At 45.6% G+C, this 18886-nt stretch overlaps 1 protein-coding gene across 2 annotated transcripts in view; it reads right to left on the bottom strand.

Moving 5' to 3' along the window:
* The window catches only part of SYNPR (synaptoporin), a 101223-nt gene extending 88007 nt beyond the window's left edge, over positions 1-13216 (bottom strand). Inside the window, exons 1-2 of one of the 2 annotated variants that reach the window (XM_059856717.1) lie at positions 13068-13216; positions 12911-12976 (exon numbers count right to left, since the gene is read on the bottom strand). In XM_059856717.1, the coding sequence (XP_059712700.1) occupies positions 12911-12976; positions 13068-13085 (84 nt within the window). In that variant the 5' untranslated portion in view covers positions 13086-13216. The remainder of the gene's footprint in view (positions 1-12910; positions 12977-13067) is intronic. The other variant, XM_059856716.1, reaches the window with a different exon arrangement.
* Between the last annotated feature and the right edge of the window lie 5670 nt (positions 13217-18886).

The raw sequence follows: 18886 nt of genomic DNA, 5'->3' as shown, positions 1-18886 counted from the left end.
ACAGAACTGTACAAGATACAGGGTTTAAATACACTTCCATTCAGATAAGTTATCTCTTCCCCTCCCCACCAGCAGCTTTTAAAAGATTCATCTTGAACTTACAGCACTGGAGGGTTTTTTCTTCTCAGATTTTTAATTCACTGGCATCACAAAGACCTTTAGCAATTTACAGTGTGAAGAGCACTTTCTCCTCAGATTGCCCTGCTTTGAGTCAGTTTGTACACTATGGTTGCTTCATTACTTACATTGCATTACACAGGGGCAAATGCAGCAGGCACTGCTCTCTGCAGCAGATGTGCCCCAGGGCCAGCACGAGCCAGATGTTTCACAGGGCCCCACATCAGGAGCAGGGCCTGGGCTGCTTTACCCCAACTGCCCTCTTACCTTCCTTCTAGTCTGAAAGTGGGGTAAATCAGAGAAACTGCAGAGGACACAGCCACATCAGCAGGCTACACTAATCAGTGTGTTGCAATTAGCAAAAAAAAAAAAAAAAAAAAAAAAAAAACAAAAAAAAAAAAAAACAAACCAAACAGAAAAAAACAACAACAAACTGCCAAGACAACAAAGCAAAAACCCCAAACCTATGGGAGACACCCAATTCTGTTGAACTGCAGAAGGAACACTAGAGGAACCAGATTATATTTCTTCCTGCCTCTTGTCATGATGGTCTCAGCTTTTTGTCCTCCTGTAAGTCAGAGGAATGCAAGCCAGACTCCTCAAACCCTCATGCCACGCTCCCCCCATGTAGTTTTGGTGATAGTTGCATCAGGGGTAGAGCAAAAAGTTACAGGTTTAGCAACTGTGACCAACCAATGCACAAAGTTTTCACCCTGCCACTGATTTACTGACAACAAAATGGCACCTGGGCCAGAAAATCCCATGGGTTTTCTTTAGACATGTTCAAAGCAGAGCATTCCCACATCTTGTTGCCTGATTGCTGCTTCTGTGAGATGTCTCTTTTTCATAAACACTTCCCATCTCTACATGCTATATGCTGGCTTTAAATATCACAGATAAATACAGGTGGTAAAAATCAGAATAGACTGCAAGAATCTCACCTTCCTCTTTGAAGGCACCTGTGCTTTCTTGGTGGGGTAGTGAGCTGCTGCAATGCCAGGAGGCCAGTCCATAGGAATACGTGACCACTGTATGTGGCATGTGGAATCTGGTTCTTCTGCATACCACCATATGGAACAGAATCCCAGCGACATCAAACGTTTACCTAAACTCCATTAATGTCTTCTGCAAGCCAATATTTATAGCATACACACCAGTAGCTGCTGTCAGAGTGTGTATAAATGTTAAACTGAACTGTTAAAGAAACATAATGACAGATGTAGAGATGCTGAAGAGTGCAATCTATTCTAATTTATGATAATTTATTTCCATCATCTGGAGCCCTATTCAGAAGAGAAAGCTGAATGCATCCCAAAGCGCATCATGGGGTGGAGTGTAAAAATCCCCAGAAAAAAAAAATAAATTCTCTTTTAAACGAAGCAAGAATACTCTTGTCCTAAAACCCAGGACATGCTTAGCAATCTCTCTGTGCAGAAGCAATACAGATGTGGGGTACTCAAGCCCTGCCTCTTGGCAGCCCAGTGACACACGGGTTTCAGTGCAATTTGGGAATAGCTGGGAACTGTTTGTCCCATGAAAGATGTCTGATCACTGCTGAGTCACTACTTTTGAGGGACTAAGCTGCACAATGAACATTTATGAGCTCTGTCAGAGCCCCTCCAGCTGCACGAACAAACAACGCTGCACCCATGGGTGGCCAGCACTAACGAGCACATAAATTTGAAGAGGGAAAGCCATTTTTAGAAATGACTGAACTGTGCCATTGTGAGCTACATGGCAGAAAGAGCTTTTGCATTTGATTTCTCAGCAACATAAGCTGTGCTGGATCAGTTCTGCCACGAGACCCGAACCCCGTCTCCATCTCCTGTTGCTGTCATTCTGCTGTGAAAGCCATGGTGGAGAGGATGACAAAAAGAGAAGGGAAAAAAAAAAGCAGTGACAGCACTTGGTCCCTGCAGTGGGGACCACCGCTGGGCCGTGGAGGACCACGGGCAAGGAGCTGATTTTCATGGCATCATCCCTGCCTGGGAAGCAGCAGTGGCAGGAGGCTCATACCCCGTGGCACAGCCAGCATCCCCTGCATATGTCAGCCCACTGTGGAGCCAGCTCCTGCTGCCTGCCAGGGCCTCACAATCTGGACAGGCACAGATTTTGTGCTGGAAGAGGAGCCCTCTCACAGAGCTGCCTGCCACGAGTGACAGGCTGCCACAGCAGCCCCAGGACCGCGCGGCCAACGCAGCAAAACACAGGGGCTCAGGAATGCTGATGCTCTGCTGAGTGGACTGCCCCTGCACAGCTCTGAAAAACTCCACAGTCGGCCAGAAAAAGGGCTAGGCACACAATGTATGCATAGACTACAGCACCAGCTTACACATCAGATGACGATTTTCGACCAAAACAATTTTCTGCATTTTAGACTCGCTTGTCTTTTCCCAAAAGAGTTGTCATCTCTCAAAAAATCTTGACTTTTCTAAGGGCTAAGGGCTTGCAACATCTACCCTGGGAGCACCACTGCTGTGCCTTCAGTGAGTCTGGGTTGGCCCCTCATCCTGTGCCTGCTCTGGAAATCAGGTGCCACAGCCAAGACTAAACCATTCCAATGGGCAAAAGGGTCCCATCACTGACTCCTCCAGAAAGACTGAGCCTGGGGCAGCTCAGCGAGGTGTGCAGAGGAGGAGAATACAACCATTTCTGTAGAGCATATATCTTTACAGAAATATTTTATGTTGAAATATCGTAGTTTCTGTCACAAATATTCCTCCATTCATGATCTCACCAAAGTGCCAGTTTTCAAAGGAAATTGAGATTAAGAATTATTTTTCCCTCAAGTAAATGAGATCTCTTTTCCCAAAGCAGCTCTACCAATGACTCCTTTTGATGTAGCAACGACAGTTTCTTCCCTGACATTTTAGGTACAACCCAAATCACAAAGGACAAATACTCCACATGATCCTTAATCACCTGCCTCAGCCTATAATCCACAAGGAAACTCCTTCCAATACCTTTCCTGCTGCTCTGTGCCTGGCTGCAAGGAAAGCCAGCTGCCTGCCAAATGCTCCCAAACTGGATTGATCTATGGATGTGCTCAATGTACAACACACAGCATTGCTCCTGCTCTCTGACTGAAGAATCAGTTTATTAATTATTCCACCTGAAATTAAATTCCTTTCACAATAAAATCTTCATTCTTGGCATCAACCCTCTCAATGAGTAATTCCATCAAGGAAACTCTTCTTGTAGCACTGCTTACAGAAGTTTAAAAAATGGAGTGAATATGTTTAGAGAGAAGCTCTACTGAGCCATACTTGTGAGTAATCCCTCTGTCCACATGCCCGTGGGTCACCAGTTGGAAAAGGCAGCTTGCAATGCACTCAGCACTTGGCAGTGAGCAGCTTTTGCACTTTTATCCACCCTCAAATGCATCTTTGCATCTGTGTGAAAGATTAGAACAAAATGCTGCTACGACACAACAGCACACACCAAGTGCATCAGCTCACCAGGATCAAAGGCACACAGCAGTGAAGAATTTAATTAAAATGTTAAAACTAAACAGGAAGGCATCCATTGTTTAATTTTTTGGCAGGAATCTCCTTTCAAACCAGGTCCTAATTCCATTCCAGCACGCTGACTGCCCTTGGAGATGGCAATCAGGAGAGCCCTGCCGGATTTATCAGCTGCTGGATTTGGTGGTGGGGGAATCCCACGCTTGGTTTGGCTTTCAAGCACAACCCCTAAAAAAACACTAAGAGAAACTGAAACTCAGCTTCAAAGGACAATTATTGCTATATACATATTCTGCAGTAATAAGCCAATTTTTAGTATCAAACCTAAGCCCCTTGGCTGGGCACAAGATACACCCAAGAGCATCATTCCCCCTAACAGTCCCAATAGGGAGGTGTGACCTTGCCATGTTCAACCACTTTAAGACACCCTTCCCTCCATACAAAGGCTGTTTGAAATGGGGTAAAAAATTGAGGCAAAGAAGGGGTGTTTTGTGTGCAACATGACCTCTGTGTGGGGAAGAGCAGGGGTACACTAAGATGTGGTTTCAGATTTGCATGCAGCTGGGGGCCTTGTCTTGTTTGACTTTGCTTTGAGCATACCTCCAGCACACAGCCAGGGAGAAGATTATTCTGAAAACAGTTCAAGAAATGCTCAAGTTTGCTTGTTCAATATCTGTAAGATATTTCCTGGCTTCCTGGGGTATTTTGGCCTGAATGCTTAAAGCAGCCATAGACCATACCTCAGGGAGGCTGAACCAAGAAGCCAGATGTCTCCTTGGATTTTGGGAACCTAGAAAGGAAGATTTTGCTACTTCTTTAATATTATTTGGGATGCCAGAGAGACTTTTCACCTAATATGAAGATTGCCAGATACAGTGTCAAACATGGGGCCCCAATACAAGCACCCAACGTGTACGTGACAAAGGATTTGAGCTGGGGCTTATCACTTCAAGCCAAAGACACTTTGGATTTGCATCACCTGAGAAATTACACAGGAGGGCAGAGCATTAACATCAGGAAATGAGAAAACTGAGGGCAAACACAATAAACTTCTCTTTGAAATTCAAAGAGCTACTGTAGAGCTGTTACTATAAATTACTTCCTGATGTATCAATGATCTTGCTGATGTTTGGTAGCATTTCATTTTGAAATCTTCTGGGCAGAATTTCACCCTCAATACTTCAGAGTTTTGAGTACTTCTAGTGACTATTCAGTCAGGCTGTTCACAGCAGGCTCTGGTACTTCTCATAGAATAAAGATCAAGTTGACAGGTTGGGACTTTTGCAAGAGTCAAATCAGATTTATTTCTGACAGCAGGTCTGGGATTGTACACACCTCTCCTCTGAAAATGGATAAAACTTCATTGAAATCTTCCTGCTTCAGTTTTTCTCCTGCTTCCTTAACACTACCTCCCACCTGCACATTTTAGTGACTAGGATGGGGTCTTCTTATCAAATTGGTTTCTCCAATCCAGCAAAATCTGTGTCATGGTCTTATCACTGTAAACAATCTGTGTCATGGTCTGATCACTGAAAACATCCTCACCAACTTCTGCCTTGCAATAACCCTGCCAAACTGGGCTGAACATCTGCACCAGCACTTATCCAGGACCTGGAGCATCAGAGCTCCCCACAGTGTTTATCCCAAGCCTCAGGCTGCAGCACTTTCTGCTCCCCACAGTATTTGCTCAGCAGCTCCCACAGGCTCTGCCTCTAACATAGCCTTCTCCCAGATGCTAAGGCATTCTGGAAAAGGCACAGACAGAACAGCTTGCTCAGAGAAACACAATTACCTATCCATTAGAACATTGGAAAAAAAAAAGGAAAGGTAAAAAAAATAAAGGGCAATGAGCACATTACTTCAGCCTTTCCTGAGCCTTCTTCCTGGGTCATGCCCCTACCCCTCTGCTTTAAGGGCCAAAGCTGACATTCATCTTGTGAGACCTTTCTTCTTTGCTCTCAACACTGAGGTCCATAACATTTGCTTCATGTCACAGATGGCTGCTCATCTGGAAAACCCTCTCTCCTTAGGGGCCACACCAGTCTAATCCTCTGCTGATCCTTCTCCCCTGGCAGCATTATGAAAATACTTCACCATGGCAGAACCCAAGCAGTGCAACACAAGACTCTGCTCCCTCCCACCACAACCAGCCTCTGAGCCTGACCCACAGGAGTTCTCCCCACACCATCCACTCCAGCTTGGATTTGAGCACTTGCAAATGAATGCAAATGCCCCATCCAAAAATCTGGAGCATGCACTCATGGATGTGCCTGTATCCAGAGGCTGCTAATGACACAACACCTACTACTTTTGTTTATATAAAATATTCTTAGAGAATACTTCCTTACTTAAATAAATGTTCTATAGCAAAGCCTTTCATTGACATAAATAATAACTACAATTATAGTAATTGGAACCCCCATCATTTTATGTGATTTAGGATTTTCCTTAAGCATGGGAAGCACTATTATCTTTTCTATCTGAGTGAAATATTCAGAATGGGAAAACAATGCTTTCAAACACAAACCTGAGAAGTCTCCATCGTGGCCAGAAGATAAAACTGTGCAAATTAAAGCAAAAACTTACAGTTTGCCTATATTCAGTATTCTTTTGCTTTTGCCAAAAAGCAAGCAAGCTGTCACCTTAGCAACAATGTCACACTTTGCAGCACATATGCCACTTTGAACAAACACCTTAAACACAGCATCTCCACACTGTATATTCCTTTCTATAATGTTCTAAACAGCATTCTGTAGACCCCCCTGGGAGTAAAATCCATGAAGACTCTCTGGCAGCTGCTGGGCTGGACAGACAGACAGCCAAGTGCTGTTTTCCACACTGCACCCCAGGCCCATACTAAGAAGCATTTTTACTCAGTGCCCAAGGGCAAAGCTGGGCTTGCAGAGGTGTAGCTTTGTCTCCCACAGCCAGCCCTGTGCAGAGCCCAGTGTCACCTGCTGTCTGCCTCTCCTCTTTCCCTGCTCAGGACAAGGTTGTCTCCCCTGGAGCAGAGCAGAGAACTTCACCAAGCAACATCTCCTGCCCCTTGGGACCACACACAGTGCCATGAATGCAGGTTAAAGTAGAGACCCGAGCATCCAAATGATAAAAAGGGTTTATCAGAAACATCTTCAAGCCTGTCCTCTCCCAACTGCAACATCTGAATCCAGAGATGTCAACATGCAGGGCTTTTACCCGGAGCTCCAATTATGCAGATGCTGATTTACAGGAGTGATGACTGAAACATCGCCCTCATAAAAATTGTCAAGGAGATTTTACTGTGTTTGTCTAATAGCAGAACCCTCTATCTCCACACATCTTATTGCTAGTTTGAAAGTCAGATCATTTTTGTTCTTCTTTTCATAGAAACCTGGTTTGCATATATAATCAAATTTAGCATTAATGAGTCTCTTTCCTCATCTTCTATTCCTAATGCTTCAAACAGCCACACTTGGATAAGAGCAGCCATTGAAATGGCTTGCCATGAGATTTTACCAGTTTCTCCCAGGAACTTCCACAGCAGCAGCATGTAACTCCAAAATGTTCTGCTCCTGGAGCCCTGTCTCTCCACCATATGTGCTAATCCTACATAATTATTTTATACCAGGTCGCACTCCGGGCTGCTTGAGAAACATCAGGATTTAAATGAACTATTAGCTGACCTTTTAAAACCAGCTCTTCCGTGATCACAACATGGTCCTAAAATGGAAAATGGTAGGCATTTTCCAGATGAAAGATGTCATTTATTTGCAATGTGGTCAGGCACTGCTGACCTTTTCTCTTCCCCTGTATCAGCATTTGTACCATTTTAACAGCAACTTGCTGATAAGCACAGTTCTCAGCTTCCAACCAGATATGCATGCAGATAATGATGGATGTGAACAGCAAAGCAGTCAGCTCTCTGCAGACTGCATAAAACATGGGACCACAATGCAGATTTCCTGTTCTTTCAGTTGTGTTCTGGGTTTTCAGTCTTCAGAGCTCCCATCTTTTTCTGCTGCCTTGATCTAAAACCATATCTTTTATCAAAGCCAGAGGTCTCAGAATCATGAGACTCCCAGTAGCTGAGACTTTAAAACCACAAGGTAGAACACCATGTAGTCACTGCTAGAGCTTCTGCTGCCTTCATGCCAGTTCCACTGGCAGAGTGACATATGGCTTCCACATCTGCCTTCAGTGAGACTACAAAAACTTCTCAGATCCTTCCCATTGCACACCTGATCTCTAACAGCAAAATCCACTTCCTGGGTTCTTCCTAATAAAAATAACTTGTCTGACAGAGTTCCCTGCCTGCAGATTACCCCAATAAGTGCTCAGAAGTTGGAGGCCCAAAGCCAAGGACAAATGAAGCCTGCTCCCAGGGCTCAGGTCTCCTGGATGTTCACATCTTGTTGGTTCATCGTGGCAATTTTTGCCTGCCCAGAGCTGCAGTGTATTTTACATGCATTATGCTAAGCTGCCTATAAGAAATCATCCAATTAATGACAGCTTAAAGAGAAGGGTTAGTTACACGGTAATTACCTTTCTAATATTAAAATACCATAGAAATGGATTTACATTTTTTGATTTAGTGGCACATGTTTTACTGACCTGACTACGCATACAAGACCATTGAGGCAGCAACTGGGACCCAGTTAACAAGAACAGCTAAGTACTTACATCCCTAGGTAGACATCAAAAGACTTGACAATACATTTTTAACATGTGTATGTGCCTCTTACACATCAAGATGCATGGATGGGCCCAGCACTAAAAGCAGCATCTGATCCTGGCATCGTATAAGCAAAATCACCAGGCAATAAGAAATATTAATTTTTTTTAAGGCTTTTCTTTCAATATGTGGGTAGAGAAGATCAAACACTCAACTCTTCCACCCTGCATCCATGAGGAGCATTAAGCTTCAGCAAGATAAACCTGCTCCACCAACTAAGTATCTGCCCATACCAGAGTAGCCAGCAGCCTTCTGGTTAAGCAAAAACCAAACACATATATGCAAATGTGATGAAGAGTCTCAAGCAATCATAAAACATCTCAGGCCCATAATACACTAGACAGAGCAAACTACCAATCACACATGCTTCATGCAAGCATTACCTTCTTATTCCTTTCCCATTTATTTTCAGCATCTCAAGATATCTAGGCTTTTCTAGGGCACACTTGAAAGCACGCAGCTACTTATGTCCATTCGTATGCATGCAAATATAATCCAACAAAAGCACTCCACGGCCAGATGAGCAATCAGCACTAGGACAAAAGACAAGACTTATTATCAGTCTTTCAAGATTCAGCTTCCCTCTGCCTTCTGAACACACATCTGTGTGCAAGGCAAGAGGTGCTAACCCTTTCAGAATCTATACCATCAAAGCAAGCTTGACTCTTGCCAGGCAGGCAACAGCCTGGCCTTTCTCCTGGCTCACCAGTCAAGTGATCACAGCGTGAAGGCAAGGAAGCAAAGCAAGGTTAGCTCAGTCCATGTGCACCACACACAGATTTTTCAAACAATCTTCATCCAATTCCCCCCAGAGACTTGTTGCCCAAATGCTTTGGTATTCTTTGGAAAATCCCATGGAGATGCTCATGAGCAGTGATGAAAGCCAGTCATGCAAGGCCTGCAGTGTATTTTTTCTTTGCATAAAGGCATGAAATTAAACAGCTCAGACACATTTGAGTTCACTGAACGTCCTAACATTCACTTCCAAGTTGTCCTATTAAGAAAATCCATAGTATCCACAAGATTTGTCCTGCAACACAAATGAGTCACAAGTGCCCTGATAAAAGCTGCACTGGCTTACACAAAGTTGCAGCCTGGCCTTTGTGCCAAAAATACCCCCTGCCCATAGCAACCCAGACACAGCTGCAAGTTGGTGGAGATGGGAGCTCAATGCAAGGTATTTTAAAACACCAACCTAGAGATAACCATCAAGGCAATCACAGCATCTCCTGACTGGCACAACGATGGAGTTTCTGCATCCCTGCTATTTATGGAGGAGCACAGGGAAAGACATGGAGGGCACTGCAGATCTTGTTACTTTACAGGAAACTGAACAAGTATCAGGTTGCTTTGGGTTTGCAGAAGGAAAGTTGTTAGTTTCAATCCACAATGTAATTAAACATACATACCCACACACCCCACCACCACCACCCATGCCCCCCTCACAGCCTAGGGATACAAACTTCCCATTTTTACAAAAATATTTTTGCCAGTAACAGCCTGAGTACAGCAGGTAGCTCCTATACCAATCACATTGCCTTGCTTTTCACTTAATTTCCTCTTCTAGGGCTCGAGAGAGGCAGCATAGCAAATGGAGTGCAAAGCAAATAGACCAAAAGTGACAAACTTGCTTGTTTTGCTCACTTTTTGCAGACCCCAATAAAAGCAGTCTAAACACATCCAGAGAGTCACAGGACTGAAATTAATCTGGGGAGATGAATGAAGGTATTTCTTCTCTTTCTTCCTTCCTTATTCATTATTGTCAGGTGCATGTATAAGAGAGTTATTTTTCAAATGAAGTTGTAACAGTGTTTGTGACATTGCTACTGGTTGTAGTGCCACAGTGGATTATCTGAGAAATAAGCTTCAGAAGAGCATTCTTCTCATGCAAAGATCTCTGGAGTAACAGCCAAGGGACTAAAGATGAGCAAGAACAAATACAGCTTTTAAACAGTTCTTCCCCGCCCCCAGCACATGCCATGAGTTGACTCAAAGCTGGAAACACCCAGGCCTCACCCAGTGCAGCTGTGTGCATTTTTCCAAGTTCAGATTTGTGATCCACACGCTTTATTGCCAAGGTAGAGTTCAAAAAATGCAACTCTTGCATAATTGCTACAAGTTGATTTCTTGGTTTCTTTTCTTTCTCTTAACCTTTCCCAGGCCTGAGCCAATGTTTTTTCTTAATGGCTTCTAAATGCAATTTCTTGCCTAAAAATAAGATTACAGTGTACATGGCAAATACAAATGAAAACATATTACAGTGCTATGAATATTCAGAAGAATCAGCCTTATCCCAGCAGCTTCTCTCTGGGTGTTAGGTGACCATCAAAGTAGGAAATTGAGAAGGTCAGATAAGGTCCCTGCTCCTCAAGACAGAAGCCCATGTCTGAGCCAGATTACAGGTAAACTGGAATCTGCACACCTAAAGATTAATTCTGCAACAGTTACAGTTTCACATCTGAGAAACCCACAGCCACTTCAGTTCCTTCCAGACCCACAAATCTGTGCACCCACAAACACAAGTACTTCAGCAGCAGAGGTTCAGGAATAAGTGACTCTGACCCCAGAGTCACTGTGAGCCACCCCAAACCGCCCAAACAACAAGAGTGAGGATTCCAGGCTGGACTGCATGGACAAGCTGAGGACATTTTCAGCCTGCACCACCTCCACCCTACCAGCCTTTCTGAGGAACTCCCCCAGCTCTGCCATCTGTGCTGCAACACCACAGAGCCTCCCCCCAGGCACGAGAGCCACCCAACGCCCAGCATCGCTGCGTCACCAGCTGGGCTATGAACTTTATTCCCTTGCAGATGCAATCTAGGACTCAAGTGGGAGGTGTTAAGGGGTGTAACATAACTGTTCTGATCAAGTGCAACAAGGTCTATGAAGCTGCTGGGGGACATGGAGAGGACACAGAATTGACTGGAGCATTTGATCTTCTAAGGTTTAAAATTATGGCTAGGCTGATAAAAGGAGCCTGTGGGAAAGGTGGACAATTAGTTGGGACTGGAAATCGTAGAGAGAGGAGGACAGCAGTTTGGAGGCCTGGTGAGAAGAGAAGGAAGATGGGAGAATAAGATTAATTGAACAGAGATGGAATTCCAGTAATCCAAAAAGCCTTTCAAGTATATTAAAAAAAAAATAAAGACTTCCACACTCTGAAATAACATAAACTCAACTGTGCTTAATTCTACTTACACATACATGTCAAATGGAGAGAAAGTAATTTCTCAGATCATCTTAAATGTTACCACACTCTGCACCCTTTTCCTATTCTCCCTTACTGCCAAGAGCTGGCCCACTCAGGCCGTGTCAGGAGCTCCGTGTACACACAGCTGCGTGAGCGTGTTGTGTACACACACAGGCAACGTGCACTTGCAGCAGCCAGAGGAGCTTTACTTGTGGCTTCCAACCGGGACAAAGGCAGCTTTTACATTTGGCTGTTGGAAGAAGTTACAGACCCAGGAAAGTGCCAAGAGAAGAGTTCCCACTCGCTGTCCCAAGGATGCCAACACACTGGCTGGGGCGGGGACAATTTTCTCGATGGCACAGCCCATGCCCATCAGCCCAGAGTCCTCCTCAGAAGGGCTCGCTTCTCAAGCTCCATCAGACATAGCCTCATCAGGCAGACAGCCAAAAGACCACGGTCCCAGCAGCTATTTGCCATAGAACAGCTTTGCTCTCCTTTCTTCTGTCCTGCAGTGAGTGCTGCAGAGTGGCTGAAGCACCCTCAGACCAGCGCCTGAAGCTCAGCCCCTGGCTGTCCTGAATTCTCCTTGAGGCAGGAGCAGCAGTGCTGGGTGGGTTTGTAGAGCTCTGGGCAAAGAACACAAGGGACCTTGTCCATCCACTGCTGTGTGCAGGTGACCCCACTCTGGGGGGGCCTGTCCCAGGCCATGGCACCACCACATCACCATCAGCCAACTCCACAGGACCTGATGCTTCAAGGTGCTCAGCAGGGAAGAGGAGCTGCTTCTGGTGAGCAGGGACAGTCTGGGGTGAGCAGCTGCCCCCAGCACACCAAAACATCCCCTCAGAGGCACCCTGGTCCGGGCCGCACGTTGCGGGTGCCAACATGTGGATAAACACACCCGCACGGGGATGCGCCCCCCAAAATACACGCCTTACATAATTCCCCAGCCAGTCGGCGTTAGGGGAATGTGATTAATCCTCCATGACATGTTCTGAACTTTCCGTTCAGAGAGGCTCTCTGCTCCCGCAGACCTACCGGCGATGGATGTCATTTGACCTGCAGACTTCACTACGAATGAGCATCAGAGCAACACGCAGTGACATTGCTCCGTACACCAATTATCTGCCTCCTTCCCCGCTCGGCCCAGAGACAAGTTTGCTAAATGCATAACGAGGATTTTATGTACCTCGGTGTTTTGTTTTTTCTTTTTTTTTTTTTTTTTTTAATTCGTTTCCAGCCAGCACACGGATGGTGGGGGGGGGGGGGTCACCCACAAACCCAGCCCGCCCCAGCGCTGTAGGACGCGAGTCCCCGGCCCCTCGCCCCGTGTCCCTATCCCTCAGCCCGGCCCAGCTCCCACCTGTTCCGCCGTGCGCGCACTTTGGCGACAACCCCCCCCGCAACCCCTCCGAGCCCGGCACTCACCCACTCGAGCACCCTGAGGAAGGCCAGCGGCTCCTTCACCACGCGGAAAGTGCCCGCGGAGGCGAGCTGCGGGCAGAGAGAGGGGTCAGCACCGCGCCCGCTCCGCGCTCCCCGCGGCGCCGCACAGCCCGCCCCCCGCCCGCGGGGCTCCGCGTACCTGGTCCACCGCCTCCATGGCGCCGCAGCCCCGCGGAGCGGAGCCGAGCGGAGCCCAGCGGAGCCTCCCGCCCTCCGCCAGCCGGGATGCGCGGCGCTGCCCCCGCGCAGGCCGGGCGGAGCAGCCGGGCGGGGCCCGCGCCCCCCGCGCCGCCCCGCGGAGCCGCCCCGGCCCCGGCCCCCGCCCGCTGCCCCCGCCGGGCCGCCCCGGCCGCCGCCGCTCCGGCACTTTTTATAGCGGCGTGGTCCTTCTGGGAATCAGTGTTATTTTTTCCCTTTGTTGTTGTTTTGTTTTTTAAATTTTTATTCCTGGCAGGAAGGAGAAGGAAGGTGTCGGGAAAAATAGAATTGAAATTAAAAAAAATTAGAGAGAAAAAACAAACTGCCTCCTCAGCGCGCGCACAGAAACTATCAATATTTCAGGGGATGGCACCCGGTGCCCTGAGCCTTCCGTCCCCTCAGCCCCTCCCGGGACGAACTCGCTCGTCTCCCCCGCGGCCGCAGGGCTGCAGCTCTGTGCTCTCAGCCCTCGCTCCCTCCCGCTTTTTCGAGCATTTCCTTGACAGCAGAACAGCGTTTTCTGCCTTGCTGTTGTCCTGGCCTCATTTCCCAGCAGAGCCTTAACAATTCTAATGCATCCCGGGTGGCACAGCCCGGCAGGAGCGGTCCTTGCCTGGGTCCATCCACGCTCATCGACAGCATTTCCAGCTCCTTGTGACATTTAAACGGCACTGCGAGGATTTTGCGATGGAGCAAATTCCTGCCCCAGCAAGGGCTCGGGACAGAAATCCATCAACCCGTTTAAGAACACAACAGCCTCTAGATTGAGACCCCGAGTCTGCAAACATTTGCATATCCAACTTCCCCGCCACCGTGATAACCAGTTGTGCCACCAGAAGGGCACCAGTGCTCAAATAGGATTTCGGCCATAAGTAGGTCAGAGATGTGCCTAAAAAATACCTGAAGCTTTTACTCTCTGTAAGTGATCAGCCATCTGCAAAAGTTAAATAAGACAATTAGTTTTTTCTCAAACTACATCTCTGTTATAAAATCCCCAAACAATAATCTAAATGCACTCTTGGAGTAAACAAGATGGGAGGAGGGGGGGTGGGGTGGGAGTAGGAAAAAAAGGATGAATTTATGAAGTTTTTACTGGAACTTGAAGCAGACGATTTTGTGTCAAAATCACATTTCTGGAACAAACTCAGCTGAAGTCTGGTAGCAGTGGGAGTGGGTCCAGATTGTAAAAAAATTAAATAATTTTTTAAAAATCATATCAAAACCAGCTTTCAGGTCAGAATTACATTTTTTTTTTTTTTTTTTTTACTTAAAAATTCTTGTATTTTCAGTGCTCCTTTCTTTCTACTGTAGGAGAAAAAACAGGAAAGGAAAATTGATCATTTTCCTTACAAAATATTATCAAATATGCTTTTATTTATTTATTTATATAACATCCTCTAGGAAATATGAAACACTTCTCAGCAATTCTAGGAACTGCCTGCTGGTGGCCCAGTGCTGTGGGAGGCAGAGTCCCCTCACGGAGACAGAAGGACAGAGCATCCATAAATCTCTAAGATGCACAAGCAGGCAGGGATGCACAATCATCCTTCTGACTTTCAGCCAGAACTTCTCCCACTGGTACAGAGATGCAGAGCCAGGTCACTGCAAGCCACCTGCCTCCAGTTCTTATGCCTGAAGAAGAAATTATCATGGAATATCCTGTGTTGGAAGCGACCCACAAGGATCATTGAGTGTGAATTAGTCTGGTCCCCAAGAGCAGCAGGGTAACCAATCTCCCTCCTGCAGTGATTTCCAGCTCTGGTGTCTGGTATTCCCACCAACAAAGCCCTTGGCTGTAGGAAGTTTCATCACTTGCTGTTTACTGTGACTCTCATGTGCTGTTTCCTTTAATAGGTTTCTTTCATGGAGAGACTTACAGCTGTGGATGTATTGAAGCAGTTCAAAAACCTCCTGAGAGATTGAAAAAAATATGCTGAAACATTTAGTAAAGGCATAACTTAGCAGTTGACTGGGGAAGATGTTAAGAATATTTTTACTTTGATTTTATCAGTAGTGTATTGGAAAAAAAAACTGCCCCATCTCCATCAGCTGCCACAGAGAACTGGAAGCCGAATTCACTAACCCTTTATTAATTACCTCCAATTATGAGCCTGAGATTTTAGTAGCACTTGAACTTCAATTTTCAAAAATTGTCAAAGAAAGGAAAGCAAAAGTAAATGCTTGTAAAGCCTTTACTACTGGCAGGTTGCAAACTGGGATGATTTCCCCCCCTGCTCTCTAGGTCAGCACACTTGGGTTTTCAGCAGATACAGGAGTTCCCTCATGCTGTTTTGGGGGGATTTTTCTCATTCCCTCTCCACCATCCCAGGTGTGTTTCATCCTGGTGCTCCTCAGTGCTTGGCCATCCCCACCTCAGCTCCCATTCTGGATGGAAATCCTTGCAGAACCATGGCAGGAGCCTGGGTTTATAGCCAGTGCTCAGTGCCTCTTGTTGCCACTATGAACTCTTCCAAATGGCTATTAGCATTTGTTCTTGGATATGGCAGAGTTTCTCTGGCTTTCACAGCTGCTTTCTCTAAACACTATCCCAATCAGCTCAGAAGTAAGAGCACCTCCACCCCAGTTCTTGAGTGTCCTAGAACAAACCTTGCTCTGAAAATGACATTAAAGCTCCCCACTTTTTGAGCCTAGCTAATAATACACACTCTGAAATGCATGTTCAGGTTAGCAGCCGTGATAAGTCTGCAATTACTGGGGGTACAGCAACAAGCTGTACCCCAGGACTCTACATTATATTCACTTTTCTCACACATGGGTGGCTGGGCTTGACATGCATGAATCAATAAAAGGCAGAGAGGTGCAGGTACAAATCTCCATGCTGAATGAAAAATAGGCTGGAAAGACTCCGAGTATTTCATAGGCGCAGGATCTCACACACAGGAGGCTCCTGCCCTTTCCTTTCCTTGGAAAGGCTCCAGGAGTGCTCTAAGGGGAAGCAGCCATGCCAGTCCTGCTGGGGGCCAAAGTTTTCTGTGGGACACTGGTGGAGATTTAGTGCTCATCAAAAAAATTAATTTCATTGGCCCAAGTCCTAATAGGGCAAGTTTAAAAGCTAAAGTCCTAATTTCAGGATTAGCATTTTGTCCTGCTACAGGCAGTGATTTTTTTCCTGTTTCTAGGAAGCACATACCTTGATTTTTCATTTGGGTAGAAGGTGGGAAGCTTTCCTGATTAATTGGAAGTGTGAGAACTGCATCTGTTAGATGTTATGTGTCAGTAGGAAAAGCTTCAATATGTACCTACTCCTCATTTCTACCTTGGAAAAGTTTTTCTCAAAGGGCTTTGCCAAGAGATCTGTGTTAGACTTCTCCCAGGCTGCCTGAACCTGTGTTCTCATAAATAATTTCCTACAGTGTGGTCTAAGCACCAGACCAAGTGAATTCAGGCTTTTGCTGCACACCCATGGACTGCAGACCACACGGGGCTGGAAAGCACCAGACCCATGGAAGCATGACTCTGCCAGCACCACTCCTCAGCACGTGACTCTGGATCAAATTTTCCCTCTGGGAATGGAGAAATAGCCATGCAGGTTGGGGACACTAACTTAAGGGATGGTAGTGCTCCTGCCCCTGCCCAGGACTGTGGCATGCCAGCCTTGAGGGGCTGGAAAGGACATTGAGGCTTTGTTTTTCCTTGGGGTGCATTTGATTTAAATCTTACTTCCACTTGCTGATATGGAAAGGGTGAGGGTAATCTCTTCTCCTAGGCTGGACATTAAATGTAAACCAGGTGTACCTGCACACAGGTGTGTGCACAAAGGGTAAATAGTAGAAAAAGTGTCTTTCCCTGCATGTGGCAGAGCACAAAGCCTACAACCCATGGGTCATCCAAGCTGCAGCAGCAAGGGCCAGATGGTGGGGTCACCCAGTTTGAAGCGAATTTAAGGCAACTGGGGATAGCACCAGTGCAATTTTTTTGTGAGCAGTTGGGTGTGGAAATGAGGTCTCGCACACGCGCTAGGAGGACCATATGGCGCTTAGCACACCAGATTTCCCAGCTCCAGCCAGGCCTCAGTCTCACACTCTACCTGTCACTCTTCTCGAGATCCACACTCTCGAGGGTCACTTCATCCTCTCGGGGTCTCCATCAAATTTGTTTGCAATACATTATCTCCTAGAAAGGAGAGCTTGGTGCCATCTCTTGGATCTTTCCTTGTTTTTAAATCTCCCAATTATCTGATTAGGTTTCAGTAGTTTTCCCCTGGGGCTGTATTCTGCACTAGGGAGCTTTTCACCTTTTCCTGGCACAGAGTTCACTCACTAATCTCAAAGCCAATTGCCAGTCATTTCATGGCTTGGCTTCACTTTTTTTGGTGTGTTCACTCTCAAATTTAATAACAGAAGAGCAACAAAATATGAGGCCTTGGGATAGCCAAGAATTGCCTTCTATGTGGCCAGGAATCACATATGGTGATCCATGGGAGAGACCAGACTCTTAGGTCCCAGCCAGGTCCTGTACCACAATTTCTAACACTCATAAACTCCCTCCCCCATTGCATTTTTGAATCCTAGGTGTACACCCCTGCCTATAAATAATCCTTATTAAACTTATTCCCCAGGGAATCTCATTTCTCAGTTTTCGCTGCGTGCAGATGATAGGGCCAAGCATGGACATCAATCCTCCCTCCCTGTGTACTAAGGTAAATAACTTGAAATGCCACAGGACTGCAGAATATTCCATCCTCAGAAGCTGAATAAAGTCTGCATACATAAACCCATATGTGCTTGTTTTAGAGCAAAATAGCTTGGAAAAAAAAATTGCACATCTCAATGTGTTGCCAGACAATAAAAAGTCTTCAGGATTCAAATCAGCAGAGCAATGAGGCTATTGCTCATTATAAAGCTGAAGGTACAAAAGTATTTTTGAAAGGAGATTTGTTGAATCAGCATTTGTTTTTCTAGCAATGTGCACAATTTCTTTAAACAGGGTTATTTTCAAAATGTGGCATGAAAATAATTATGGAGCACTTTCTAAAGGTTCAGTGATTAAGGCAAGAGCAGGCAGCTGTTTGGCTGCACAGCTGATGTTGACCAAAAGTATCATGTCTACAAGTCAAACTATCTTAGTAAGATTTCTAGAACTAACACAAGGCTTGCAACTATTTCTCTCCTGATCTCTAAGAATAGATGCAGAAATAATCTTTAGTTTTTCTTTTTGGATTTCAGTTATATGCCCATGAAATAAAATTAAAAATTATATTATTGAAAGTCAAGTTTTCTTTAGTCCAAAAGGTCTGCCTGACTTGGCTACAACCTTTGTTCCATGTACAAAAGGCAATCCTGATTTGATTTTAAAAACTAATCAGTCATTTTTCTTTTCCTTCCTAATCTTTCACTGCCATCCTGTCTTGTCATTTTTGATCCTGGCTTCCAGAGCACATTGTCTGGCTTTAATCAAAAGCATTCTGTAATTAGGTTCCAGCTAATTTAGCTTAGACTATTAAAAAGCAAAAAAATAACCTTGCTTCATGGTAAAACCCAGCTAAGTTTCAAAGGAGATGAACAGGGGTAACTTCATAAATATATCACTGGCAACGGGCAAATTTGTCCCTTAAAATCATCAGATATAATTTGTCCTGGGCATTTTGAGGGTGATTTTATACACAGGAACATGAAGAGCACAAATGAGCATGAGAAGCACTGCTGCAGCCTTATTCAGTCTCTCCCCAAAAACCTGTGTCTGGAGCTCTGGAAGGGACACTGTCAGGGCTGGGATCCTTCAAATCTGACCTACTTTTCC

Source organism: Haemorhous mexicanus, chromosome 11 (genome assembly GCF_027477595.1).
Source record: "Haemorhous mexicanus isolate bHaeMex1 chromosome 11, bHaeMex1.pri, whole genome shotgun sequence".
In the NCBI taxonomy this organism is placed as follows: Eukaryota; Metazoa; Chordata; class Aves; order Passeriformes; family Fringillidae; genus Haemorhous; species Haemorhous mexicanus.
This window is presented reverse-complemented; position numbering and strand designations above follow the sequence as displayed.